The 27655-nt window shown below is 37.1% G+C and overlaps 5 protein-coding genes and 1 long non-coding RNA gene across 8 annotated transcripts; 3 read left to right on the forward strand and 3 right to left on the reverse strand.

Annotated features, from left to right (window-relative positions):
• On the forward strand, positions 1–27123 carry LOC131786187 (uncharacterized). Of its 2 annotated transcripts, XM_066170707.1 has the most exons (14): positions 1–143; positions 484–641; positions 5842–5880; positions 6037–6086; positions 22296–22365; positions 22459–22530; positions 22809–22861; positions 23171–24039; positions 24547–24726; positions 24852–25040; positions 25786–25951; positions 26101–26516; positions 26773–26830; positions 26919–27123. In XM_066170707.1, the coding sequence occupies exons 4-8, from the start codon at positions 6043–6045 to the stop codon at positions 23202–23204; spliced, it is 273 nt and encodes a 90-aa protein (XP_066026804.1). In that variant the 5' UTR covers positions 1–143; positions 484–641; positions 5842–5880; positions 6037–6042; the 3' UTR covers positions 23205–24039; positions 24547–24726; positions 24852–25040; positions 25786–25951; positions 26101–26516; positions 26773–26830; positions 26919–27123. The 2 variants fall into 2 exon arrangements, with proteins under 2 accessions (XP_066026804.1, XP_066026803.1); XM_066170706.1 differs by lacking the exon at positions 484–641 and having other exon boundaries at positions 41–143.
• Positions 1430–5824, reverse strand: LOC136276761 (uncharacterized). The gene is made up of 5 exons (XM_066170703.1): positions 5577–5824; positions 5249–5380; positions 4940–4984; positions 2199–2265; positions 1430–1720 (listed from the first exon to the last, which is right to left on the reverse strand). Exons 1-5 carry the CDS (start codon positions 5667–5669, stop codon positions 1452–1454), a joined length of 606 nt encoding a protein of 201 aa, XP_066026800.1. The 5' UTR covers positions 5670–5824; the 3' UTR covers positions 1430–1451.
• LOC136282782 (uncharacterized) lies at positions 5419–8720 on the reverse strand. Its single transcript, XM_066170705.1, has 7 exons — positions 8591–8720; positions 8212–8300; positions 7356–7460; positions 7079–7157; positions 6524–6605; positions 5990–6076; positions 5419–5702 (listed from the first exon to the last, which is right to left on the reverse strand). Exons 2-7 carry the CDS (start codon positions 8225–8227, stop codon positions 5679–5681), a joined length of 393 nt encoding a protein of 130 aa, XP_066026802.1. The 5' UTR covers positions 8228–8300; positions 8591–8720; the 3' UTR covers positions 5419–5678.
• Positions 12433–17445, forward strand: LOC131785892 (NACHT, LRR and PYD domains-containing protein 12-like). Its single transcript, XM_066170661.1, has one exon. The coding sequence runs from the start codon at positions 12895–12897 to the stop codon at positions 16591–16593; it is 3699 nt and encodes a 1232-aa protein (XP_066026758.1). The 5' UTR covers positions 12433–12894; the 3' UTR covers positions 16594–17445.
• LOC136282784 (uncharacterized) lies at positions 18116–22118 on the reverse strand. Of its 2 annotated transcripts, none has more exons than XR_010718447.1 (4): positions 21641–22118; positions 19444–19669; positions 18700–18801; positions 18116–18597 (listed from the first exon to the last, which is right to left on the reverse strand). It is a non-coding gene; the product is annotated as an uncharacterized lncRNA (long non-coding RNA). The 2 variants fall into 2 exon arrangements; XR_010718446.1 differs by having other exon boundaries at positions 19512–19669; positions 21641–22039.
• Positions 23499–27628, forward strand: LOC136282856 (uncharacterized). The gene is made up of 5 exons (XM_066170812.1): positions 23499–23578; positions 23706–24039; positions 24852–25040; positions 26773–26792; positions 27157–27628. The coding sequence occupies exons 1-5, from the start codon at positions 23499–23501 to the stop codon at positions 27626–27628; spliced, it is 1095 nt and encodes a 364-aa protein (XP_066026909.1).
• Positions 27629–27655: the final 27 nt, after the last annotated feature.

The raw sequence follows: 27655 nt of genomic DNA on the forward strand, positions 1-27655 counted from the left end.
TTATCCAGGGTTGACTCCGCCCCAGACCTCCCACGGTACACCGTTGGCTAGGGGTAGTTGTTCACTTAGTTTACAAAAACGATAAGCACCACTTCTTCGCAAGTATTGAAGCAAGCACTGATTTGGAGGTTATGACTGTTGAGGTAGGGTTATAAAATCTCTACTCGTAGTATGCACATAGAATCTAGCCACTAGTTATGTTATACCTTTGTGTAGCAAACTCTTGAACTTTGTGTACCTGGCACACGCGGTTACATAAGCTGATAATTGATTGTCGTATTTTTCACAAATCTAGCCTTGTACGGCTCAATGAACGTCAAACTAAATATTATGCATTTGCTGTTGCTCAGTAAATGCGTAATTTGACAGCACTATCTCAAGCACGGTCTACGAAAATGCTAAATTTCGGTTATCATTCACTGTTTCCATCAGTGAACCCTTAAAACCCCCAAATTGCGACTGGCTTCTCCTTTCTGCTTACAGTATCACCCTTGGATCAAATGTAAAAGTCAAGACAATGGTGGAAATTAACTCCAATTTAAGAGGCTCCTGATTGTCAAACAAATTCTCCTTGTCTGTACTATAAGAAATGGGATCCAAGGGGATGCAAAGAAGACAGGGTACAGAATATGACTGACAATGTAAGAGTGTAAAGGGTTAACCACTTGACCAGCTCAAACTAAGCAAGGGATCAGTAACCACTCAACCGGAATTCAATGTATAAAGCCCATCTTTTATTTTAAAACAGCAAGGTTAATGACATGTTATGGGCTCTCTTTCTTTTGTATTAATGGTTGTGTATTTGAAGCAAAAAGTTGTCTTGCAAACAGAGTACAATTCAGCGGACATCAGGTAAAAATCTTAAATAAAAAGAACAACATTAAACATCATCATCAGTGAAAATATCTTAATTTACACCTGGTGCTTTGAAATCAAACTAAACAAATTATACAATGAAATTCAGTATTTTAGAGAGGTGATGATAAATTAATTCCCTACGAGTGAGATATAAAAACAATGCATTAACCCTTTAACTCCTGGAAGTGATTAACACAAAACTTCTCCCTACAATATCCATACATTATTCAGCAAACAGATAATGTGAATATTCAGTCTTATCAGGTTGAAGCTGCTATCTTGATCTAGCAGCAAGTTCTCATAACTAATTAGCGAGGAAATGAATAGCAGCTAGAGGGGAGAATTAACTATCAGATCTTGGGAGTGAAAGGGTTAAGACTCTTGAGTTCAGTTCATTAAATGTTGTAGCCAAAATGTGAGGGAGCAAGTCGCAGTACGACTTGTTCTCTCACATTTGTGTTGTATAACTAGCTAAGGTCCATAAAAAGTTTCCTTTTTTCAAGTTTACTTCAGAGAAAAATAGCTAAAAAATGTTTTAATGGAAATACATATATATAGATGATCACTTGCAATAAAACCTAAGATAGATTTTCCTACTTATTAGTTTTACTTTTCTTTTTTTCTTTAGCTCTTAGCCTTCTCATTTGACGTCTACTTATTTTGTTCATTTCAATGTCATCTTCTTTGGCTTTCATTTTTTTTGCATTTAAGTTTGACTTGTTGTTGTCTTCTGGTTTTCTCTTTCTTTTCCTCTTTTTGTCATCTGTGTCTTTTGATTTCCCTTTTGTTGCCTTTTTGTCCAGTTCTTTTCTTCTCTTCTTCATCTTCTTAACTTTCTTTCCAATGCTCTTGTCACTATCATCTGCAAAATTGAATTTTTAAAGTATTGTTAAACTAATATGTAATGTTATTTACTTGTATTTCTTCAATCAAGTCCTGGCTATTGACCACACTATTTTTGTGGTCACCCTGATTATAGAAGTTTGAAAAACTGATGACCTAAACTTCCAAATGATGAGGACATTCTTTAATGTATACCAAAGTCAAATAACATTCCAATATTGGGAAAAAATCTTAATATTTTCTGTGTACATCTACTTGTAACTATCCAATTATAATGGTGGAGCACATCTATTTTTCACTATTTTTAAACAAGATGAAAAATGGGTCATTAACACCATTTTAGTGTACAATTTTATTAATTTAATTTAGTATACAAACTTTCCTGGTTACTTTACTTTCAGTAGTAATGGTGTTGTTTGCATTACTCTAAAGCATTCAAACTAGATAAGAAGTGAAAAGCACTTGCAAGGCTAGAACAAAAACCAATCAAAACATACCTCTGGTCCCAATGGTTGAATTAAGATCTTTGTCAGTTTGTAAAGGGCCAGTTCCTTTGAATGACACCTGGAAGGAAATAGGAGAAGAGTGGAAGCATCCCTAGCTCAAAGAATCATTGATTACAGAAATAGATTATCTTCATTTGTCTTTCTCCAGGAGAATTTAACGTCCAAGTTTTGTCTAACAAATGGGAAGTTAAGACTTCTCAGAATTTCTTTCAGTTCCTTAATTCTATTTTAATATTAAAATAAAATATCTTTGAAATGATACAATACTACAACTGATAAGGATACTTAAGTGAGAAAAACACCCCTTTATTCCTAATTCAATGAAACAAGTGTAAATCTGGACTAACAGTGACAATGGCAGAGCCCCTACCTAGGAAAACACCTTGCAACCCTGAAATAGAAGTTGCAAGCTCCAGAGTACAAATACACCTTTCACTACCAAATCTTGGAACTGCAGGTGAGACCTTGCTCTTGTCACACTACCGCACAGGAACACACCTTCAGCCTCTATAGTAGAAGTTGCAAGTTCCAGAGTACAAAAGCACCTTCTGCTGCCAAATCTAGCAATAGAACTCCAGGTGAGACCTTGCAAAGGAACACACCTTTTGCCTCTATAGTAGAAGTTGCAAGCTCCAGAGTACTTAAGCACCTTCCACCGCCAAATCTGCTAATAGAGCTTGAGGTGAGACCTCTCCCTACTTGTACTGACACAGAGGAATACACCTTCCGTCTCTATAGTAGAAGTTGCAAGCTCCAGAGTACTTGAGCACCTTCCGCCACAAAATCTGCCTATAGAACTACAGGTGAGTCCTCGCCCAGGGCTGCGGAGGAACACACCCTTTGCCTCTATAGTAGAAGTTGCAAGCTCCAGAGTACAAAAGCACCTTCTGCCGCCAAATCTAGTAATAGAACTCCAAGTGAGACCTCGCACTAGTTGCGGTGCCACAGAGGAAATACCTTCCGCTTCTATAGTAGAATTTGTAAGCTAATGAGTACTTGAGCACCTTCTGCTGCCAAATCTAGCTATAGAACTCCAGGTGAGACCTTGTAGAGGAACACACCTATTGCCTCTATAGTAGAAGTTGCAAGCTCCAGAGTACAAAAGCACCTTTCGCCACCAAATCTAGTTATTCAACGTTAGGTAAAACCTTGCCCTAGTTGTAGCACCACAGAGGAATACACCTTCCGTCTCTATAGTCGAAGTTGCAAGCTCCAGAGTACTTATGCACCTTCCGCCACAAAATCTACCCATAGAACTTCAGGTGAGTCCTCGCCCAGGGCTGCAGAGGAACACACCTTTGCCTCTATAGTAGAAGTTGCAAGCTCCAGAGTACAAAAGCACCTTCCGTTGCTAAATCCAGTCATAGAACTCCAGGTAAAACCTCGCAGAGGAACACACCTTCTGCCTCTATAGTAGAAATAGCAAGCTCCAGAGTACTTGAGCACCTTCCACTGCTAAATCTAGTAATAGAACACCAGGTGAACCCCTGCCCTAGTTGTGCCGTTACAGACAAATACACCTTTGGCCTCTATAGTAGAAGTTGCAAGCTCCAGAGTACAAAAGCACCTTCCACTGTCAAATCTAGCAATAGAGCTCTAGGTGAGACCTTGCAAAGGAACACACCATCCACCTCTATAGTACAGGTTGCAAGTTCCAGGTACAAAAGCACCTTCCAACACTAAATCTAGCTGTAAGATTTTCTGAAATACATTGAGTTGAGGAATTTCAGGTGTGTTTTTCTCTAGTTGCAAAAGTACGTAAAGGGACAGATGTCAATGCCCTCCCTATTTCCTTTTCAGTTATCTATAAATGTGTGCATGTGAACCTATTATTAAAGCAATGCTCGCAAAATTGCTCTTGGATTTGGCATTGACAGAAAACACTGTAGATGTTCTTAACAGTAAATTAAAATTTAATCACCAAATGCATTAAAAGACTAACCAGGTAAACTTTGAAAACTGTGTGAAGGGGGAAAAAATGACCAGAAGAAAAAAAAGATGCACTTAAAAAAGTTAAAAACATAGAAAACTGGGGCATTTAAAATAACTAAACGTGCTAAATTTCTCCAATCCACTTAATCTTAAATGCAAAATCTTTACGTTCAAACTCATACTTAAACATTTTTATACACTTTCTGAAAACATCCCTTGTGTTTTCTGTCATTTAAGCAAGGACAGGGTCTTTTTTTATCATCACAGGTGTTCAGGAAATTAATTACTAACTGTAGATGCTTTAATATAACATGAATGTTCACTATAACCTTTCAAAATATCAAGGGATGTACATTATAGGCATTAAAAGGATCTTATAAAGTAAAAGTAATCTATTATAGTATTTTATAATAATGATGTTCAATTATATTATTTTGATGAGAACATATGGAATTAGTGACTAACAATATAACCAAGATAATGGTCATCAAATTAATCAGGCTTGTGTTTGTAAGCATCTGTAGCCAAGCAGCTGCTGGCAAATCTAACCCTAGCTAAGGTTTCCTATATCACCTAATCCAACATTTAACCAGACAAAAAAAAACTGGAATAAGTCTGGCTAAAATTACACAGACAGAAAGAATTGCAATCTGCAGGCAACAGATGATACACACATATAGAGGTGTTCTGGTACATGTTATGATAAATGTGGCCATGTGGACGAAGCAGTATGAAAAGTCAGGAGAGATGAAATAGAGTGTTAAAAAGCCTCAACTTGTAAGTACAACATGTGTACTTACTTTTTCTGGGGACTCTGACATGAGTTTTTCCATTTCCTGTTCAGACTGGAAGTAAAGAAAAAAACTTCAACTCAATTCTAGTCTGACTGGCAAAGAATGTTCAAACATGTAGTTCATTTTAGAGTGTTGCCCAACATACAGTGATTGATGAAAACTGAATATTGCTCACAAGATAACAAAGTTCTCTGAATGGCATTATCAAATAATCTGCAGTTTTTGATTGCAAAAAAAGAAACATGGGGTTTGAACCTAATTCAAGGGTTAAAAATACCACACACCAATACTTGAATTGGTTAACTGATTCAATACCTTTTCTACTAGCCGCAGCACCTCTCCAGGAGGTTTAATAGTCTCTGTTGGAAATACTGTCCTGTTTTCCTGTGTCTCCAGGAAAAATAACAATGGCTGCATCTGGCTACTCCCAAGCCAGTCATACACCTCCTACAAGTAGTTAATGAAAAATTGCATAATATGAGCTACATGAGGGGATGTGCAGCAGCACTTTTTAAAAGCAAATCTCCTTTCTCATGTTGTGGTGTTATAACTCTTATAATTTCTTAAAATATCAAAACATTTGGATTATTGTGTACATTATTTTAAAGCTGTATTTGCTTTCAAGGTTATCATGCATACTTACTTGATAGCAACCTCCTCTGTGAAACGTTCTTTTGAACAAACCACTGGGCGTGTAAACTTTAATCTTTACACCATCTTTTGATCCTTTTCTCATCCGATTTTCTCACAAATTGCGTATTTCTTCGGCCTGTGTCAGAAACATATTTGTTTTCCATTCATTAAATCTTAAGAGCTACTTGTATCTTGAAAAAGACAACATAATGATAGAAAATGTATACCTTTGAAATATTTTATCTATTTCTTCTTATATTATTATGTTTTTCCAGATCTTATTGAGCATGTTTGCTGGCTGTGAGAGTTGAAATGTATGTATAACCCCATTTAAGTAAGCTGCAAAAGGGTTTGCATTATTTGAAAGAGCATTTTAAAACAACACAAATACAGTCTTAATTATTTCAGATATGAAGCACTTACCATATCATTTTCGGGGAGGCTTAATTCTCTGTCTTTTCTTTCTGTAGGTTGAAATGTTGGCCTTGCTGCACCTTGTTGTTGGTTCCTCTGTTGTTAAGTAAGAACATTTTTAATTAAGATGTAGCTGATACCAAATTTAAGTCTCTAACTTTAAGTGTTATTGACAGAAATATTTGTTTGCAGCTGGTTCTAAAAAGAAATCAATTTTTTCATCATTTGGAAGAATGCAAATGTGTTCATTGATACGCTGGGATTTGTATTATTTTATTTTAATGAATTTCCTCAAATGATTTGTAATGGTTGATGCAATCAAATTCTAAATTACCATTCAATCCTTTTTCCCTTCTTGCTAACTAGTTTGGTGCATATAATTATCAAAGAACATTTAACCTGTTGCCTTCTAGCCAATCAATCTATAACTTGCATGTATGAAAATAAAGGCTGTATCAACCACTGTGATAATGAAGGTTAAGGTAGAGGAAGGCTAAAGAAATCTCCTTGTTTTAAGGTAAAAATCTGTTGAAATAACCATACTTTAGAAGCATCTGCTTCCTGAGCTGCATGGAACACCTCATCTTGTTCTCTCTGCAAAGCTCGTGATTCCAAAATCTTCCTCCTAGCAGTAATCAAATATGTTTAGAGACAATTGACACATTATAGGGTGAAACAAGATAATCTTAAATAAATGCAAATTGGACACTGTAAAGAGTTTCTACACTTGCCTTTTGATTGTTTTTCTTTCATCAGAGTGACATGTATAGTTGATTTCAGGACTTAACAGTTTTTTCTGCGATGCAAGCTTGGTTTAATTTATTTGATTACAACTTGATCCAAGTTATGGCCATTTTTGGGCAAAATGAGCATTTCTTTTAGCCTGACAATTATGCAAGCCTGGGCTATTAAAATATGTCCAGTAAGTTGCTCAGTACTGTTGACAACAATTTTTTGAGCACTATTTTGATTACATGAGGTCTTTAATTATCAATTTTTTCCATGTATCAGACAAAATTGTACCATATTGTAATATCATGGTGCACATAAAATTAAAGCTTTGTCCAACAAGAAAGGGACTCCAGAAAGATCTATTACCAGTTGGCATGTGCAATTTCCATGGCTTCTGCTGCCCTTTGCACCGCCTCACTTATTTGGGAAAAGTCAAAAAAGCTCCCTGTAAAAATAACAAAAAAAAGTTAATTATAATAGCTTTAGCTTTGATTTTCTTGTTTTGTATGCACTATGAGGAAATACCCATACTTTTGCATCAAGAGAGTTCCAACAGTAACCTTCAAATTTTCAGTTAATGGCTGAGGCTTTTCCAGAATAGAAGTTATCTTAGAGCAAAGCAAAACTCAATTGAATTTTTTACCTGCATATCTCTCCACAGGTGTGGGTTGGCTTGACCCCCCCATGGATGGTGTACACAGAATAATCTGAGGTGCACCAAGAGTTTGGCCACCAAGTGCCTGCATGGCTTGAAACAGAAAAAAAAATCATTTAATTTCCTCCTAATGGTAAAACTAGCTTGGGATCTACACAATTTATGTAAAAGCTTAATATCATTTTTGGTGTTTGGTTACTGCATTGAATAAGTGCCCATGCCCTAATAAATGCCCCCTCCTCTGAATAAAAAGCCACCCCCTGGGCCTAAATGTCAAATAAGTCCCCCCTCAATTTCTTAAATTAGCAGGGATACAGGGAAAACCTGTTTTTATGGCCAATTTATTTAACCTTCAACTTCAGCAGAATCAGTAAAGAAAAGTACTTCCTTTTCCTTTACTCACTTCTATTTATTTCCATCATCATGTGCTTACAGAGTTCTTTTCTGTGCATTATCTGTTCTTTTCATTTTTGTCCTATTTCCCTGCCCTTGGTAAATACTCTAGCCTTCCCAGGCTCAACTACACTATTCTCTATTCTACAGAGACCTGTAATTTCATTGATTATAAAGTTATTGGGATGCATTTGAAGAAAACAGTTGATAAATAATGACAGCTCAGTTAATACTGACTTAACATCTACATGAATAACAGTATAGCATTTTATTTTCTGTTTAAGATTTAGTTGAAATAAAGATACAGTTTGTTGAAAGGAAAACTTATCTCAATTAAGCACCTTCCTTCAAATAAGCACCTCCCCTTTTAGCTGATAATTTTAAATAAGCGCCCGGGCACTTGTTCAGGGAAATACTGTAGTTCATTAGTGGCCCTATATCATGTATGTACCTTCTTTTCCATCCATGGAATCAATACAAGATATCCAGAAGAGGCAATCCTCGGGAAAATCTCCATTTATGACGGCATTATTCAGGTCACTGTATAACCAAAAAATAAGAAATTTGAAATGCTTAAGGAATACATAGAGTGGGAGATTTGGTAACTGAACAGTATGTATGGGTATGGATACATATGTAGAAAATAGAGATATTGAAAAACATTCCCGATACTTATTAAAATGATAATCATAGCTATCTCAACATGTCTCTCTCTGCAGAAGAGAGAGTGTGTGAAGCCTTTAAAATCACAATCACCGCCATCTGAAGGCCTCTTTTAATGTGATAACAAAGCTAAAAGGAGAAAGAATATCTCATTGTGTAAAGCATACCTGCTTGAAAAAAGTCAGGAAAAGGCTGACCCTCTGTGGCAGTACAGACTGGGTACAGCAAGGTCCATACAAAAACAACTAAGGGACAATATTCCTCAGTATGGCTTGAGCTAGTGATGTTAGTAAGTAGATTAGTATATGGTTCTTGGAAAATACATGTTTACTTTGAATTATTGCGGTTTTCGAGAAAAAGAAAATAATACAGCACAGCTTATGTCTGTTTCCGTGGAAACTCTCCACTAGGAAAAATACCAACCAAGCAAGAACCAATCAGTACCCTTGGAGTTACATCAAGACTACCACACCACATAGTAATATATGATTACAATGAATCCAAACTTCTAGCATACTGCATATTTTGAAAACACCTTTATACCCTGACGGAATTTTGAACGGTATGTTACGCCATACTAACTGCTGTCATTTTTTTGTTTCTGGTGATGTTACATTCAATGATGTATTCAGAGATTTTTCTAATATGGCATCCAGAGATCCTGACAGGCTTAAATGCAATTTTGATGCAAGTGGACCAAGTAGACAGACACAACTGTGATAACAAAATCAATTTGTTCCACCTTCAATTGAAAACAAATATTTGAGGTCACTTCACATCAAAATGTTTCATTGCTCAAAAATAAGCACACAAATTCTCATTTCACTAAAGAAACCAATTTAAATATTCACTCTAGATTTAATCATACCACAAATCCAAAAGGAGTACAATTATATATCCAATTTATGTTTAGTTTTGTAGTAATTTGCACTAATCAGGAATTAATGTTTCACACTGACAATATTACTACCTGTCATGTAATGAAAGAAAACTGAACAGTACAAATTAGCATATTTTTTATTCATTAGGAATGTAAAATTTTCCCCATGATAATAACAGCATCGTTTAGAGGAGAGAATGGAATCTCGCATTGAAAAATTTGAGGAAAGAAAACATATTAGTAAATCATTAATTAAAAAAAAGGAATGAAATTTGTAAATAAAATTTCCCCAATGACAACTGAATGGAAGGAAGGACATCAATGTTTAATGAAGAGTATTGGGGTTTTCGGTTTTGCGGTTTTGGCTATTTTTAAGATTGGTTTTTCGGTCTTTGTGCCAGAAAACTTCGGTTTTTACTATTTGGGTCCCGTTTCTCTTCGATCTGAGCGGAAAATATGCGTCTCCACTGATCTCGAATAGCCGCAAAAAGCTCTGTATGCTCCACTTGTCACCACTGCATCGGATCGATCAGCGTTTTGATCACTAGGATGTGGAAATTTAAGGCTGTTTTGTATGCGATTTTCGGTTTTGATCTAATTTTATTGCGGTTGTGTGTTTTTAGTGATTGCGGTTGCTAATAGACCCCGATGCCTTCCTTCCTCAGCGGTTTAACAGGTTTAAGGGTGTGCATGAATTACGATTCTTGTCAACTTTTAACAATGCCACCCAAATATTTTAATTTCGATCCATTGTCAACTTGTCTCCAAGTCTGACAAGCAAATCAGAAGGTCCGCTTCAGGTTTCATTTATTCTCCTCTTTCGAAGAAGCCAAAATCAAACTCAAAGGAAGCGAAGATAGAAACTTTTGAAGTTGTAGTTGACGCAAACAAAGTATTTTGGAGACTTCAGAGAAAAACAAGGTGCCAAGTAGAAAAAAAAGCACTTCCAAAACTGTTTTGTTTGTTTTCCATTTCAAACTGTGGAAATGTGGTTTGTTTATGACACCAAATGCTTAGCTCTATTAATTATAAATGCAGACAAAACTTGGTATCTAATACTTTTATTTCAATTTTTTTAATTTGAAAACAAATTTCCCGGAAAACATACTCCACTTATCACATTCTTGTCAGAAACAAACCTAAATAAAACTTCAAGGATTGTCAAATGTCCATACCATTTTACAATTTATCATCTTTCAGGCTCTAGCGCAGCTCCCCAAGCTCCGACCATTTTGGTCGCCATTGCGAGACAACATTTGGCGACTGAAATTTCGACAAAAGTCGCCAATTGGCAACAAACAGAAATAAAACAAAGAGGAGGACATGTTGAAAATTTACCCAACGAAAAAGGAAAAGGAATCTTTCGATTTCTTTACATTGATTTAAATCAGTCAAATGTAAACTTAGCAGCATCATAACGTTGAAACGGTTAGATTTAAGTCGTTAAAATTTCCAACAGTGGCGCGTTATCGCGAAAAAGAAAATCTTGAAGTTGCGAGGATACCGATCGAGGAATTTCCGATACAGTCCCTAAAAATTGTATAATAACATTAGCATAATAATAGCGATTGCCAAGTCACGCGCACTTTTTTCCATCCTTTAGTCAACAAGTGTGAAATTGGTTCAACCTCAGCGAGGAGACCGAAGAGGAAGTGTTGATTTTTGAACGCTTTCAATACAGTCAGTACGTGTTTCGGAAAACTCTTTCCAGCTACCTTAAACTAAAAAGACTTTAAGGAAAATGCTGTTTTTATCAAAATAATTAATCGATGCGCGTAAATATTCCTATTTGTAAGAACGAGGTGTATAGCGATAGTGTGAACTTCATTATTTGAGATCTATGATATTTTGGCTTGTGGGTGATACCCTTTATGGGTGCTTGAATTCGCCTTTTTCGAAACTGTAGAAAAAATGTGAAATTATTGTCCAGCGGATAAAAATCCTCGCCAAATTTAATTCCTTATAGAACATTTAAATTACAGAAAAAATGATCTGAAATGTAAAAAAACAACATATACAGGATATGTATCGGCAAACACAAATTTTATTAACTGGTCCTACTGGTAATTCAGTTAATTTTTTACCTTCTGTTGCGAAGTGTTGTCTTTAATTTACAAAGATTCTCGCTATCATCTTCATCTGAATCGGCTAGATTGGTCAAACTCCTTCGAATATCTTTCGTCCAGTCGTCAAAAGTTACGACATTTTGGAAACTAAAATGAATTTGAAACGCTTAAATCGCGAATTTTTATTCCCTTCTTTTGTATTTGCCGGCCTTGTTTTGAGATCGTAAAAGTATAACCCCGCAAAATACCGTATCACCAAAATCATGTAATTAAGTTCTGGCCACATAAAGTACCACTGAGTAAGGGAGATGAACCGATCTTCTCAGATAAGTTGCAGTTGAAGTGATTGCCAAAAAGAAGCCTGAAATGCTGAGAAGGTTCAAACTCGGAGGGATTTCCAGCCCGTGCCTTCCGAGACTATCAACTGAGCTACGTAGCCGCATGAAGGAAGAGGAACAGCCAAATTTACGTAGATTCTCAGGTTAGATGGTCCGACGGTGGTCAACTAGTATTTGGGAGGAGCGGGTCCGAATTCCGTCGAAGCCTAAATTTCTTTTTTCCTGCATCGTTTCTTCACTCTAAGTGCTTATTCTTATCCCTTAACTTTCGCAAAAAAATTGAAACTAAAAAAAACCAACCAAACAAACAAATAAATGACGGGGTACTCTGCATCAACGTAAATCTCTAAAAAGCAGTACAACAGAGAACCTTTGACGCTGGAAATGATCCGTAGTTTCAATTTCATACGGGAATGTCTCCTATGTCTTCACTTTTGTATCACAGTTGGCAGTCGCACAAGTCAATCGGAAAAAACGATCTTGAAAACTGGTGAGAAAAATGAAATTCGAACAACTAAGGCGGGTCTAGAGGCGCTCGTAATTAGTTAGAAAATTAATTTGGCTTAGATAGAGGGGGAAGGTGAAGGAGATTGTGCAGCGACGAGTCACATCTTTTCTGGTTACACTACTAAGCGTGCAATTTGAGTCAGAAAGCAAAAGCCTTCGCCATACTTGTGATTGTCTTTTTAAAGCCTCTATCAAAATAATTTCGGATTAATGACACTTTTAGCACGTATCCATTTCAGTTTCCGAAAAAAGTCTAGAAATGCGTGCAGTAACAAAAACGGCGAAAATTCGTCAAAATCGCTCTGACGAATTTCACTATAATTCGTCAAAATCGCCAAATCCATGAACAACCACTCGGTTTGACAAAGTTTCTTCAAATCTGCCATTTCGGTCACCGCGTGCATTTCTGCACTTAAGTAGAGATATGTTTAGGGAGTTTCCTCTCTCCGTTTCCCATATCAGCTTCCTGAGTGATCGAGAAAAGATGACAGGTAGAAACAAACCATTGAATAGTTGACAGCTGTAACTTTGCCAAGAATTAAAATTGTAGCTCTTCCAATAATGAAACTGTGAATTCTGTAGCAATGACTGACCGGAAGTCACCATACTTTCAGTATTTCAACTCACGACATAATGCGATTTTCATCTGATCGAAAACAGTGAGAATACAAACGCTAACAATGGATAATCTCAAGGAATTACTTAAACCAAAAACGTTTAACACAGTTAGCCATGCCGTAGTTGTTATTTGGATCCTGATCGGTGTAATCTTCCTTGGCATTTTTGCAGACGCAGAAAACAGCGAATCCAGGTATGATTTCCGCTGTGGCGGGGCGAAGAGTGAGAACATCGACCTTGTCCGTGGAAGATGTTTCGAGTTATACGAGAAGCAGTATAACAAACACGATTTTCCTATCTATGCCTTCGTGATCATGAATTTCTTCCTCATCGGAACTGTCTGTGCTATTTACTCCCAAATAGCGAGCCTCACAATCAATCAACTGTCGCCAAGCGCTCGTAACCGTGATCTCGAGGGGCAGTTGCGCGACCAAGGAAACGTACTTTCTAGTAAAAAGCTGTTTATCGCTTACTGCTGTCAACTTTTCGCAAGGATTGTTTTAGGAGTTCTCTTCATGGTTCTACAAAAACAGTTTATTTATCCTCGGGACTTCCCCCCCAACTTCCCTTGTTATCTAACCTCTGGAGGGAGTCAGCCAAGGAATTCTACTGGCGTCTGGCACGATTGTCATAATCAACGAGCAACTAAGAAAAACTCCTGGATGCGCGCTGTTCTTGTCGTGAACGGAATTTTTCTCTTTGGCATTCTGTTAGAAACCGTCTATATTTTGCTACGAGCCAGGAAAGAGGATAGTTTCATGAAAAATTCCAAGTTTCTAAAGGCTCACCTGAATCCCTTCCATGCCGACTCGCAAAATGCTACCACATCGACTCTGTCGAGACCTGAACCTCCGCAGCAAGAAAAAAGAACAGAGCAAGAAACGAACACCCCACAAGAACAACACCAGGAAGAGGAAAGTGAAGAAAATGAAACGAACATCCCACATCTGCCAAGCAAGCCTCAACAACTCCGAAAACCACCGCTTCAGGAATTCATCGAGAATACAAAGGAAATTATTAAAGAAGAGACAAATCAACCTCCCCAACTCCGGTCGCCTTTTTCAAGTACTCCCGGCGAAGGACGCCCACCTAAACATTTGACTCTGGATCAGATTTATACAAACCTTGTCGTTGTTCCAGACATGGCTAATTATGACTTTACTGGAGACAGACGACAGAAACTCGAAGTCTACACCAGATCGGGTGGGGAAAACACAACACCAAGAGGGCCGGAGGACATTCTTAACCACGAAAACAAAAACGTTTTGATTGTTGGTCGTCCCGGAATCGGAAAGACACTTTGCTGTACCAAACTCCTCAGAGACTGGGCATTTAACAAAGTATTCCATGAATCATCTGATGATAAAATCCATTTTGATGCTGCTTTCTTCATCAAATTCAGAGCATTCAACGCGGCAACCGACCTTAGCCTCCGGGAACTGCTCACATCGTCAGAACATTCCCACTCAGATCACATAGATGATGAAGTCTGGAATTACATCCTTGAGAACCCCCAAAGAGTTCTCCTAATTTTCGACGGAATCGATGAATTTAAACTTAATTCAAAGATCGGCGAGGAAAACTTCGAGCCTCAATTTAAAAACTGCGCAGACAAGAAGATGCCCTTGTATGCTCTATACGAGAAACTCGCGACCGGGAAACTTCTCAACGGAGCTGCCGTTTTGACAACCACGAGACCTACGGCTTTGTCATGCATCGAGCGTGTTAATTTCGACAAAGTCTTCGAGATCCTCGGCTTCTCATCCGAACAAGTCGAAGAGTACGTAACCAAATTTGCTGAAGAGGAGAAGCATGCGGGCGAAACAATATGGCGACACATCGGCGGCAACACGAACATTCTCTCTCTATGCTACATTCCTGCGAGTTGCTTCATCATTTGCTCAAGTCTCTTTCAAATGGCGAAGTTCTACGGTTCTAAAAGTCTAAGTCTACCAACGAAATTAACAGATATTTACAAGAAAGCAGTGAAAATATTTTACTTAAGACACAACGAAGAATTCCGTGGCAAGAATTTCACTCGCGAAGATTTTGAATCAGATAATTTGCCCCCTAACGTGGAAAAGAAATTCGAGAAACTTGAAAAAATGGCATTTGAAGGAATTAAAGAAGGAAGGCTGGTCTTCGGGGGAAACGAAGTACGCGGATTGGAAGGCAGCGCTCTTTTTCACCGCTTACCCGACCGTGAAACTACCCCGCTAAAACGTGAACAACAATTCTGTTTCATTCATTTAACAATGCAAGAGTTTTTCGCTGCGAGGCACCTAGCAAACATGGATGAAACAGAACTGAGGAACTTTGTTTCTACGAACATCGCGGACGGCAAATGGCAGCTGGTTTTTCAGTTTCTAGCAGGACTAATGAACGAGAAAGAAAACCTACCGAGCGAAATCATCACAGACCTTCTTCCTGTGGAAACTGAAGAGGATGAAAGCAAGTTCTACAACGAAGTGTGGACAGAGGATATGGAGCCAAGGAAAGTAACTTGTTGGCCGACTAGAGACAAAAAACATTTAGCAGTGACATTATTTAAATGCATTAACGAAAGTAGTGAGATGGAGGAAATAGTTCAGAGAAAACTACAACAAGTTAACTTTAATTTGGTAAATTTTAATGTTTGTCAACTCACACCCGTTGATTGTGCTTCAGTAGTTACTGTAATTAAGAATGTTCAACAAATTTCACATTTAGGTTTGTCTGGCAATAACTTTGGTCCATTAGGTTGTTTTGAAATTTGTAAGTTGTTAAAATGTAGTAAATCTCAACTAAGCTGGTTAAACCTCAGAGGAAATCAATTGACAGACGAAGCAGCAAAGTATTTAGCTGACGCCATCAACAACAACAACTGTCAGCTACGCACGTTAGACCTCGCAAGAAATAACATCTCACACATTGGAGCACAGCACTTGGCTGAAGCCATCAACAACAACAACTGTCAGCTACGCACGTTAGACCTCAGAGCAAATAACATCTCACACATTGGAGCACAGCACTTGGCTGAAGCCATCAACAACAACAACTGTCAGCTACGCACGTTAAGCCTCACAGCAAATAACATCTCACACGTTGGAGCACAGCACTTGGCTGAAGCCATCAACAACAACAACTGTCAGCTACACACGTTAATCCTCTACAACAATAACATCTCAGACATTGGAGCACAGCACTTGGCTGAAGCCATCAACAACAACAACAACTGTCAGCTACGCTCGTTAGACCTCAGAGCAAATAACATCTCAGACATTGGAGCACAGCACTTGGCTGACGCCATTAACAACAACAACTGTCAGCTACGCACGTTAATCCTCTACAACAATAACATCTCAGACATTGGAGCACAGCACTTGGCTGAAGCCATCAACAACAACAACTGTCAGCTACACACGTTAGACCTCACATACAATAACATCTCAGACATTGGAGCACAGCACTTGGCTGAAGCCATTAACAACAACAACTGTCAGCTACGCACGTTAATCCTCTACAACAATAACATCTCAGACATTGGAGCACAGCACTTGGCTGAAGCCATCAACAACAACAACTGTCAGCTACGCACGTTAGACCTCACATACAATAACATCTCAGACATTGGAGCACAGCACTTGGCTGAAGCCATCAACAACAACAACTGTCAGCTACACACGTTACGGCTCAAGTACAATAAAATCACAGAAGCAGGTAAACAACACGCAAATAATTTACTTAGCAATAGTCAGTCTAACTGTCGCCTTATTATATAACATCGCCAATTCACAAATAATTGCTTCATCTGGAAAAAAAGTTAAATAATCACTTACAATTCAAAATGTGAGGCAACCAGCTCAGTGACAATTACAACACAACCACCAAAATCGTGAATGAACGAAAGAAAACAAAGTTTGTGAAGCGCTCAGAGCAGAGAGATTATTTGAACCGGATCGAAATGAAGAAAAATGAACCAATGAACATGTTTATTGAGAACAAAGGATGTCAAAGTGTCTTTTTTTGTAAACGAACCAATTAACATTGAAGTTAAAACACAAAACTTACTGCATAGAAAACAAACAAACCTCGGACCTCTCAGGAAACTTTATCATTTTATGATTGGTTTATTTCGATCCTAAATTTACTGTATGCTTTTGTATGATTTGATCATTTATGTCTGTCACACGAAATAGTTTTCCGTTTAGTTTATTGAAATTTTTTTGGAGATTATAGGCGGATCAGATGAGTAAATACGATTCAGATCGCTTGCAAGGATAACAGTTTTCTTTTTTTTTGAGTTTGTTTTTCTTTTTTTGTTTGTTTTTCTTTTCGATCAAAAGAATCCGGTTCGAGTAGTTTCATACTGTACACAAATTGTAAATATGTAAATCCATTACTTTTCAAAGGCAAAAGACTTTATTGTAGGTTAGAGAGACATATTACGTTACACAATTTTTTAAGGTGTATGCAGTAGCTTTAGATATTGGAGTGTTTTTGCACATATTTTTTGCCTGTTACTATTACCATGATGAAATGAAAAACTCTGACAGTTGAGATTTCACTGACTAGTATTTGTAGATAAGAGCAGAACTCCTAAGTTTATCGGATGATTGTTGAATAAATCATGTAAGCAGATTTATTCTTTGTGTTGCTATCAATTCAGCCCCTATGGTTAGACATATCAGACAGAGTAAAGAGCTTTACAAAAAGTTTTGAAACAAAACAAATATTGGACAAAGGAAGACAATGGGGGTGGGGCAAGGGAAGGAGGGGTTGGTAAAGCCTTCTCAATATCAAACAAAAGTATAAATAATTTATCTGAGAAACATGAACAGCTCAAATAGAGGTTTTTTTTCAGCGGTACCTTTTCTTTAGCAGAGATAGCATCCTTCTTAAAATCAACTGTTGCCCTGCCTTAGGTTGAAATACAAAATTATTCCAACCCTATTTTAAACCTAGACCAAAATTCCACACCCTGTCTTAAACCAGAAATAAAACATCTTTAAAAAATTAAATGAAAATAGCTTATTACCTCAAATAAATGCCCCACCAGATATTGAAAATTCTGGTCCAAATTTTCATCATACACAATCATGTTTAGTTTTTTCATAATATACATGTTTAGTTTTGAGAATTCGGTATTGGATCAACCAATAATCCCCTTCCCCTTCCCCCAGCTGATATTTTCTTCAATCCCATCACTTGTCTGCTTGATATTGTATTGATATTGTAAGGAGAAATTCTGTCTTGGTCACTCATGGGAGTGAAAGGCTTAAAGGGTGAACACACAATGAAAAATTGCTTGACCCTATTTTTAATCAAGTTTCTTTCACAAGTTAACAAATATTCAATACCCTATTTACATGAACATGTGAATCTGTCACCTACTAACAATTTTAATCTTAAGTATTCGTAACAACTATAACCATAATGCTTTCTGTTCTCTGAGGCTTATAACCCATTAACTTCCAAGGACTGAATGCTACTTCTCCCTTGCAGCTGCTATACATTTCATTGTAAATTAGTTTTGAGAATTTGAAGTTAGATCAAGATTAAAACTTGAAGGTATTCTCATTACCTTTGTGCTGGAAAATGTATGAATACAACAAGGAGAAGCTACATGTTAATCACTTCCAAGAAGTAAAGGATTAAGACATGCTCATCTGCAATTATTGTTAGGAGTTCTTTGTCTCAATATAAACAAATTGCGCTTTAACTTGGGGTAGAAGAGCACAGAACACGTCATCACAATGGAATGTGCTACACATCAAATTCATCACCTTAGAGAAAAATGTGTAAAAATATGTGATATGTCAGTTAGCTTACTCACAAGCATATTAACTTGGTACATCTAGAAATATGCAAATTAGTCTTTAACTTACATTTATCTCGGTAGTCTGGAAATGTGGAATTCTGGAAATATGCCAATAATTCTTTAGCTAGGTTGCATGTATCTTAACTTGGCAGTCTATAAATGTGACAATCTGGAAATAGTAAAAGGATATGGTTTTAACTTTGGTTCTAAAAACATTCAATTTTCTTTGTAGCCCACTGTCTTGCTTCCTCTACTTCATTCAGTAAAGAAAGATCCTTAATCTATCAAACACCTTTGTTTTGTTCAATTTCCCAACAGAAACATGGGAGAAGAGAGGGACAAAAGTTCAAAGAGAGGGGGGGAAGAAAAGAGAGGACCAAGAGGGGAGGGGTATGACAAAGGTTACAAAGGTGGTGAAAATGGTGACAATAAAAACAAGAAAAAAGAAAAGGTTTTAGAACAAGAAAAACACTAGAAGCGTGGCATTCCAAGTTAACTCCCAATGCGGACAACAATTCCTGTCCTTTGCCCGGACAATACAACATTCTTTTTAACAAACATTCTTAGTTATCAGTATTTTTAATTTTTTACTTTGTACTTCACACCTAGTATTTCTTACCTTTTTATCATTTTACCCGTTGAAGGCTGTAGCGCAAACAGCCGAAAGCTCCTATATTTTTTAAAAGTTTTAGCCAGAGATCGTTTTTTTTTTTTTTTAAATTTTACAAAAACAAATATGTTGATCCTGGTAAAATGAAGATCAACCGTACCAATACAACTCAATAGAAAAGGGCTTAGAAATAACAATTACCTCAGCATATATGGTTTGCCCTTTTTCTTGATATCACTTAAATGGCACAATTCACAAGTTTTCTTTACCTCTTGTTTGAACCATTTCAACAGATATGATGTGTGCATGTGTTTTACTGAGCCTGAACCGTAGCACTGAGTTTTAGGGGCTTGTTCCCCTGAAGAGTGATAAATACAGCAGATGCTCTGACTCAGACAGATCAGAATTTCCTGAAAATTCACATTTCCTGAAAAACAGTAAAGATTAATTTTTTAGTGATTTTTGAGTTATTAGCTGAAATATGAAGTATATGACCCTATGTTGGCATATAAAAAGATATTTATCTTGGATGGGCACATTAGGATATGTATCTTGCATTAATCTGACTTGTGCATCAGGGTATGTATCTCACACTAATCAGATCACAGCAATGAGGTATGCTTGCACCAATCAGAGTGTCAATACTGTCCCTCATGCCTATCACATCATGAAATTAGGGTACCACAATTTTTGCCTTTTGATTGCTCTTTTTGCAAAAGCTGAAAAGATCACAAAGTTATATTTACTTTCTGCGTCAACTGTCATGTGGACTATCTGTTTATTTTTGCTTTTAAAAGTTCTCCATGCTTCTGTTAGTCATCTTGTGTTTAAAAGGTATTTTCCTGATACAATTACATGTTAACTTGTTGCTATGGATTAGACTTTCTCAGATAGTATGCCATTTTCCAGTAAACAACCTAAATTTTACAACACAACCCCACTCCACTGAAAAAATTTCACATGGAACTAAATGCTACTGTTAGTCAATTTTCCATGTAATTCTCAAGTGCTGAGATATTATCGAGCGATCAAATTCACTTTTAACTGCCTAGGACTTCATCCCATCACACGTCAATTCCTTCTAGACAGCCTGCATCTTATCATGTATTCCACACAAATGGGGCAAAGTACAGATAGGCAATTACCAAATAAAGAGCCCATGTTGTTATGCTTTGAAATATGATACTTTTCTCACCACTTTTCTGCACTAATGTTGTTCATTTTTGCTAAATTTACTCTCCATTTAACAATATCTTCATCAGAATCTTTCATAGGTAAATACTCTTTTTCTTTTACAAAAATGCAAAAATCAGTTGCTTTAAGTTTCCCATTTTGACCCAGCCATCAAAACAAAAAATTATCTTGCATGCATAGCATGCCTATGTTTTAAGAATGTCCTTGTCAGTAACTAATATCAACAGTGAAAGAGTATTTTTGGACAAAAATAAGGGGTGTTTCAGCTCAGGGACAGTACTTGAAGTGTTACCAAGTGAACAATTTTGCCTTTCACTATCCCTACCATCAAATGGGAGGCCTGTCCGACAAATTAAGAATTAAAACACAACTATCATACCTTGTGGCTGACAAAGATAAATGCTATAAAGTGGTAACTATGGTATTCTCTATTTCCTTTCTTCACATTTTCAATTTGTTTTTTCTCTTTTTTTATTCTTCTTTGGTATTATTCTTTAAGGAAACAAAAAATCTTAAACCACTGCCTATGGTTAAAATCAAGCAGAGGGTAAAATAGTATGCTAAATATTTAACTATCATAACAACACTCCTTAGTATGACACTGCACAACAATTGGAATCATCATTTGTATGAATGTACTTCTGACTTTATGGGTCACTGTGGTAAGACTAAACTCTTAAAGATTCCCTGTCTTTTTGTAGACATACCACAAAGCATATCTATTTCTCAGAGAAAACTGGAAAACTAAAATACTCCTAAACTCCACCAACTTGGGGAGGACGTTGGTTAGGAAGAGGAACAGGGGGCTGGTTTCACTTTAATATTCACAGGTGACTCATAATTCTCAAAAACTGTCTCACAATGTCATTGGGAAATCATCAAAAGAATAATTTACAGGCCTGTTAACAGCTTCATCATCTGGAAAATTAGCCTAATGCTCTTTGAAAAGTATAAAGCTACTAACTACTGGAGAAGCAGAACTGGGAGCAGCAGAAGCTGAGGGAAACGTGGGGGGGGGGGGGTGGGTCAACAACTACACATTCAAATAAAACTATCATTCAAATGGAGTAAAATTATCACGTTCAATACGAACATACTGATCTACTGCGAAAAATAGAGTTAATCTTGATCATTCTTGAGGATATACATACAAAAATCAAGATTGCTATGTTGAATTTGTACCAGATAAAAACATTTCACTCACTAAAAGCTGCAGACTCTTCCTACGGCAGCTCCTCGTCGTCACCACCTTCTCCTTCCCTGAAACATCAACATGACGATGTTTTCGTTCCGCTTGTTCCTTGGAGTTAACTAATACAAAATAAAAGTCAGTCTATGACTTCACGTGCATCTGTTGTATAGTTAAGGGGAGTAAAACGCACAACTGTGAGAACGTTTGATGAGGCAGCTTTCACGTTCAAATCAATAACAATATCAACATGTAGAGGTGACACCCTGAAAAACATGATTCCGAAGAGCGTTGGCCAGTGTCAGGGCTGAACCAGGACGAGTCACAAGAGATATGATTTAACGAGTGTCCCACGATAATTCGCCATTTTGAAACCGTGAGGGGCTTTGAGACGAAAATAACCACCAGCTGCTGGTACACTTTATGATACATACACCACCTATTACAGTGGCCCATCATTATGGCGGAAAGAACGCATTTTAATTTTATCACATTTTGTAAAAAGGAGCAAGTATATTTCTCGGCGCTGACATTCATTCTTCCATAGCTCTTTTCTTTTGTTACAACGAGCATATCAGACTTTCCCGGAGAATCGTGATCGTGTGGTATTTTTGTATTTAATTTTTTTAATTCACACCGATCTATTTTCGATATTCCTTATTTTTTTTAGGAAGCCCAAAGTCACGAGGAGGATCCCCCAGCTACTGCTGGTCGTGCAAGAAAAAGAGAGTCCTTTTTTTGTAAGTTTTATATTTCACGTGTGGGAGCATGATTTTTTTTGTTCAGCTTGTAAGCTGTTGTATATGAGATTTTCATTTTCTATTTTTTTTCAGGAGGCGTTTGAGACAGACTCAAGCAAGCGCAACCAGATGGATAGACAGTACATGAAGTCTATGCAAACAAAAGTATTTCAGTGTTTCCTTTTTTTAATTTTATATTTTTGTTTTTATATTTATTTATTTATTTGAATTTCCCAATGTAATTTAACAAGACTTTAAATAAAAATTGTTTTTTTAAGCCCATGATATCGGGTTTGAAACTGTTTGTATCTACATCCCTAACAATGCAGTACCTCTGGAATTTTTTTAATTCTAAACTAGCCCTACCTTCCTTCCTTCCTTTCTGTCTGTCTGCTTGGCTTTCTTCCTCTATTTTTGCTCTATTTCTCTCTTTTTGCTTTTAGATGCAAGAATGGTATGCTAGGACTAAGCTGTCAGCACTTTGCTTTGCATTTTGGTAAGGCCAGTTCTGGATTGCAACAGGTTTAATGCTTTGACAGTTTAAGGCACTGATTGATGTTATTTATAGCCCACAGTATATTTTAAGTCTTGGAAGATATGGAACATTTTTCTGATTTCTCATTCACTTCTCTATACAAGTAATACTTATTTTAACTGGTTTAATTCATTAAATTCTGAGTGCATTTTAGCATCATTTTGCTTTGCATCTGTTATAAGTACTTTATTTTGTTAGTCTAGTACCCACCTTTCTGCTTCCAGATTTTAATTTACAGTACAATACAGTTTGAATTTTTATTTCCTATAGTGCAACAAGTTTAAGCTCAAGAAATGGCAGCTGATGATGACATATACCACCAGAAGACCCTGTGCAATTTAGAGTAGTAGATCTGAGGAAAACAGTAAAGAAGTTTTAGCAAGCAAACTGGATAAACAGTTCATTTTTCACAAATGCAAACAGTTTTGGGGGTGATGTACTTAAAAGGCTATGCAATTTGTCTATTCTAATCATACAACACACAATTTTGTTTCTTTAAAGTGCTAAATTGAGTAGTAATGCAGTTGTTAAATATAAAAATTTAAGCACCCACTGTCAATTTTCCCATAAATTTGCAGAATATATATTGTGTATTTTCATGTCAGTAGATCTGAGCCTGGATAGGGGAAAGAAGCATGCAGACAAGTTTGGTGGCCTGAAGAAGTTGAGCTCACAGATGTAAATAAAAGCAGCAAGCGACCACATTTGGAGGATTTAATTTCAATAATGCATTCATACAGAAATTGGAATCAACAACAGCACCCTCAAGAGGTTGACATCACAGTCTAGATGATTCTGCTCACAGTCCTGTGATTCCCATTCCTGTATTATCAGCACCAGCTTCTGCTTTTATTTCTGATCCTCCCTCATCTGCCCCTGAAGTTTTTGCAAGCCCCATTTGTCCTCCTGCTCCTTCATCAACACCTGCTGTCACCACTTCCATTTCTGATTCTTCCTTTGCAACTCCCAAAGGTCACATCCTGCCTTCTCTTCTATTTGAGGACATTTTTGAGAGGAAATTTGGGAGTGAATCAGTTTACTGTGGTAATATGTGGCAATCTGTACTGCAAACCTGCAGTGAACTGAATCAGATCCAAACATCAAAGATGCCAAGTATTCTAGGAAAACTGAATGAAGATGTAAGCTTCCTGTTATTAATTGAACTCCTTCTTTTTGTTCATTACTTTTTTGTGCATGTATGTGTGGCAAACAAACATACTATTTCATTTATTTATTTCACAATTTAATCTTGTCTAGGATGCAAGTATTTTGTTTTGAATTTACCATTCCTGAACATTCTCTATGTCATTTCATCAGCTGTCAGCTAAAGTTTTAATACCAGTTGTTCAGCTAGAAACTTGTTAAGGAGGCTATGTCCAAGCAGTTTGGTCCTACTAACTCCAAAAGGTGGATATTGTTTGTTTAAGGGTCCACTAATGCCAGGCCAATTCCAGTTCTTTAGTGTGATGTTCAAAAAGTTTTATTTTCAACTTAATGATTAGGGTTGGGGTATTTAATGAGGAATCCATCATGAGGGCAAACAATAATGAGAGTTAATTAACAACCTTTGACTATTAATATTAATGTTTTTTTGTTTACCAATTTGTGATCTACCTATTAATGCAAGGTGTTTTTTCCTTTCCTAGACTGAAATCCATACAATCATAAAGCCCCAAATTGCAAGGGACATTTTAGGGTGCATGGTCAGATTGCCTTGGGAGGTGACCTTAAATTTATCTCCTCACAGTCTGGAACATCTCCCGAAGATCTCTTCACATCAGTTTAACAGCAATGAGAATCAGCGCAGACTTCCTGAGCAGTAAAAAGTTCAGTAAGAGTTATTGACTTGGAATGATTATCATCATCATTATTATAATTACTATTATCATTATTTTCATTTATAAATTTTATTGTATTGGTTGTTATTAACTTTATATTCTATTGCTTTTAGAGATTTTCCAGCTATGTTGACCAGTCCATTTATGAGCTTGGTCTGGAGCCCTTCTACTCAAGTGGGGATGGAAACTGCTTTTATAATTCATTATCCATACTCATGTCTGAACATGAAAGTGACAGTGAATTTTTTGGACTGGGTGCAGCAATGTATGCTCTTGCTCACCATGACCACATTGTTGATACAGTAAGAACAATCAGTTATTTTTTGTTATGTTTGCTAAGCTTATTAGTGTACAATTTTAACGTCCTTGTTTTATGTTTTAAGTGAACTTTAACAGAGGTTTACCTCTGGATCTCCTTTTCAAAGCTGAGACTGAGGCATAATAAATCAATCTCAAATTAATCTTTGAAAATTCATTTATTAGTTCTTTCTTTAGGTGCTTGTTTATGTGGTTGCTTGTTATACAGAAATATTTTAATCCAGCTGTTAGAGAAATTTGCTACTTTGATATTCTCAGATTACTTAGCAAGCAATATAAGGTTGTGGTTTTTTTCGTTATCCTCTAAACACTAACTGCCATTCATGTCAATTCATTTCTTTTCATCAACTTCATTTGTTTCATTGACTGCTTGCAAAACCCAAAATCCTTTGATCACTTTTGATAATTACACAATGATTTTTTATGCACATGGTTTTCAATCATATTTGACAACTGTCCAATAAACTAATATTTGTAGTAGCTGGATAGATAGCTTTATTAAAAATCCCATGGCAGCCTAATAAGGCTGAATTGCATGATTATTTACAATACAATACTGGCTAAAATTGTAGGAATAGTAGTCATCTCAGTGTCGTGTTAACCATTCCTGTAGTTACTTATAACCCTCTCTTTAGAAGTAACTAAACTGCATTTCAAAAAATTATATTCCGTTGGCAATATAACTTTAAAAGGAGTTACTTTGTGCTTCTGTCATATCTCTTTTTACAGAATGCGTGGCATTTTAGTGATAGAGGCGATGCTTTGTAGTGGGCAGCCAGTGTGAGTCTTTCATCAAACGAGGTTCAGGAAATTAAAGGCAAATCCATTCAGGAAATTGTCGCAAAAAGTGTCCAAAGCCAAGTCTTCAATGCCTTAAAGAATTTTACTGATATTGGTAACTAACTTGTTACTTGTTCGTTTTAAGGACTGGCTCACATTCTTTTGAATCAATTCCACGTCTTTGTCATCTTATTACGACCAGTTATCAGCTCGTTTCTCCAGGCAAGTTGGCATTACAATACTGACATTCGCATTTTTTTAAAGAACTCTTACAGGTAACCTTTGCTGCCGGCTTTTTGAAGAAACCAATACAACAGCACTGCGAACTGTCTGGGGCTGTATGGTACAACACAAAACAAAGTCCTCCTTGTTGCTTCCAGCCAGACAGGGAAGAGGGGCCTTTTCACATCATCTGGCTGCCACTTACAGGACAAGGAAACACCTTCAACCATATATGCCTCCTTCTGCCGTGGAATTGTGGTGCATTAGATGCTTTCTTGTGCGTTTTTCAGGCGAGGATTTAACACCCAACTTTCAAGTCGCAATGAGATGGTGCAGTGCCTTACCTGCTTTGAGTGCTACCACTGCGTTTGTTTGGGCATTTCTTTCGAAGAGGCCAAGGATTCCACCATAGTGGATTGTGGCTGAACGTTGCCCCACCCATATCGGAGCCACGACATGTGAGTGTACAGTGGAATCCCTATTGTTCGAACCTCCTGATAACTCGAACCCTTGAAATGCTGTTTCCCTTCCCTCAGTCAAACACTGTAACTTTACACCGACTCCTAAAGCTACCTTATTATTTGAACAAAGTTTTGTTTATCTTGAATGTTAGAAAAAATCTTGATTCCACTGTACTTTCCCTGTCTTGTTTTGGCTCGTTTATAATGTTTTTAAACTAAGCGTTCTGTTCATTTTATCCATTATATTTTGTAGATCGGTGTACTCAAACCAAGGTAGCATTCTACGGTTTCTAGCGAAGGCATATTTGAAGGTTTGTACGTTAACGATACAATTATTATAAAGAATTTATCAAATCTAAATTACGGGTTAAAGTTTGTATTGCTTCCTTTCATTTTCAGACATTAACAACAGAACTCCTAATTAACAAAAGTATACATTAAGGTTGGCACTGAACACCAAACATCGTCTTTTGTTGCACCGAGACTTGATGAGGTTGGTAGCAACTGGACCCCTCGGAGTACACGCGGTAATTCCATTTGGAGATTTAAAAATATCTGAACAAAAAAAATTGCGATACTTAGAATCGCTTGTAGGACATAAGTTCTTGCATAATTTGAAACCTCCTTTGCTTCACAGAGACATAAAACCTGCCAATGTGCTGGCAGCTGAGAAACCTCACATCACAAAGTTGTGCGACATGGGTTTGAGCAAACTGAAGTCCGCGCTATCCCTTACTCACACGATTAGCTCAGCAATCCGAGGAACTCCCTCTTACATGGCCCCCGAATGTCTGCTTGAGAGGAAGAAAGCAGCAGTCCATTCAGATGTCTGGTCATTGGCATGTACGCTCGTTGAACTTTTCACCGAGATAGAATGTTGGGAGCAACTGTTGGAAGGTAAGGAAGCAGCGGCTGGAAGGAAAAGTGATGATTTCGACAGCGACGTTGAGTCACTTATTGCCATCATGAGGAAGAAAGAATGCCCGCGCTCACTAGAATTCTTGCCAGACACAGTTGGTGCTTCCCTTCGGGGTATTCTCGTGGACTGTTTCAAGTATGAAACAAAAATGAGGCCAAGAGCTATTGACCTTGTAAATGCATTTTCGTAAAGGTTCTTAGAACTCACCAGTCAGTGT

Source organism: Pocillopora verrucosa, chromosome 8 (genome assembly GCF_036669915.1).
Source record: "Pocillopora verrucosa isolate sample1 chromosome 8, ASM3666991v2, whole genome shotgun sequence".
NCBI classification, from domain to species: Eukaryota; Metazoa; Cnidaria; class Anthozoa; order Scleractinia; family Pocilloporidae; genus Pocillopora; species Pocillopora verrucosa.

Coding starts and splice junctions, on each gene's coding strand:
- LOC136276761 (XM_066170703.1), bottom strand. CDS start 5,669: ATGAGAAAAGGATCAAAAGATGGTGTAAAGATTAAAGTTTACACGCCC. Junction 5,381..5,576: donor ACAGAGGAGGTTGCTATCAA/GTAAGTATGCAT, acceptor AACTACTTGTAG/GAGGTGTATGACTGGCTTGG. Junction 4,985..5,248: donor TGCTGCGGCTAGTAGAAAAG/GTATTGAATCAG, acceptor CTTTACTTCCAG/TCTGAACAGGAAATGGAAAA.
- LOC131786187 (XM_066170707.1), top strand. CDS start 6,043: ATGTTGGCCTTGCTGCACCTTGTTGTTGGTTCCTCTGTTGTTAA. Junction 6,087..22,295: donor GTTGGTTCCTCTGTTGTTAA/GTAAGAACATTT, acceptor TATTTTTTTTAG/GAAGCCCAAAGTCACGAGGA. Junction 22,366..22,458: donor AAAAAGAGAGTCCTTTTTTT/GTAAGTTTTATA, acceptor ATTTTTTTTCAG/GAGGCGTTTGAGACAGACTC.
- LOC136282782 (XM_066170705.1), bottom strand. Junction 7,158..7,355: donor ACCTGTGGAGAGATATGCAG/GTAAAAAATTCA, acceptor TTATTTTTACAG/GGAGCTTTTTTGACTTTTCC. Junction 6,077..6,523: donor AGGAAGCAGATGCTTCTAAA/GTATGGTTATTT, acceptor ACTTAACAACAG/AGGAACCAACAACAAGGTGC.
- LOC131785892 (XM_066170661.1), top strand. CDS start 12,895: ATGGATAATCTCAAGGAATTACTTAAACCAAAAACGTTTAACACAGTT.
- LOC136282856 (XM_066170812.1), top strand. CDS start 23,499: ATGTCAGTAGATCTGAGCCTGGATAGGGGAAAGAAGCATGCAGACAAG. Junction 24,040..24,851: donor TAGGAAAACTGAATGAAGAT/GTAAGCTTCCTG, acceptor TATTGCTTTTAG/AGATTTTCCAGCTATGTTGA. Junction 26,793..27,156: donor ATCGGTGTACTCAAACCAAG/GTAGCATTCTAC, acceptor TTTGCTTCACAG/AGACATAAAACCTGCCAATG.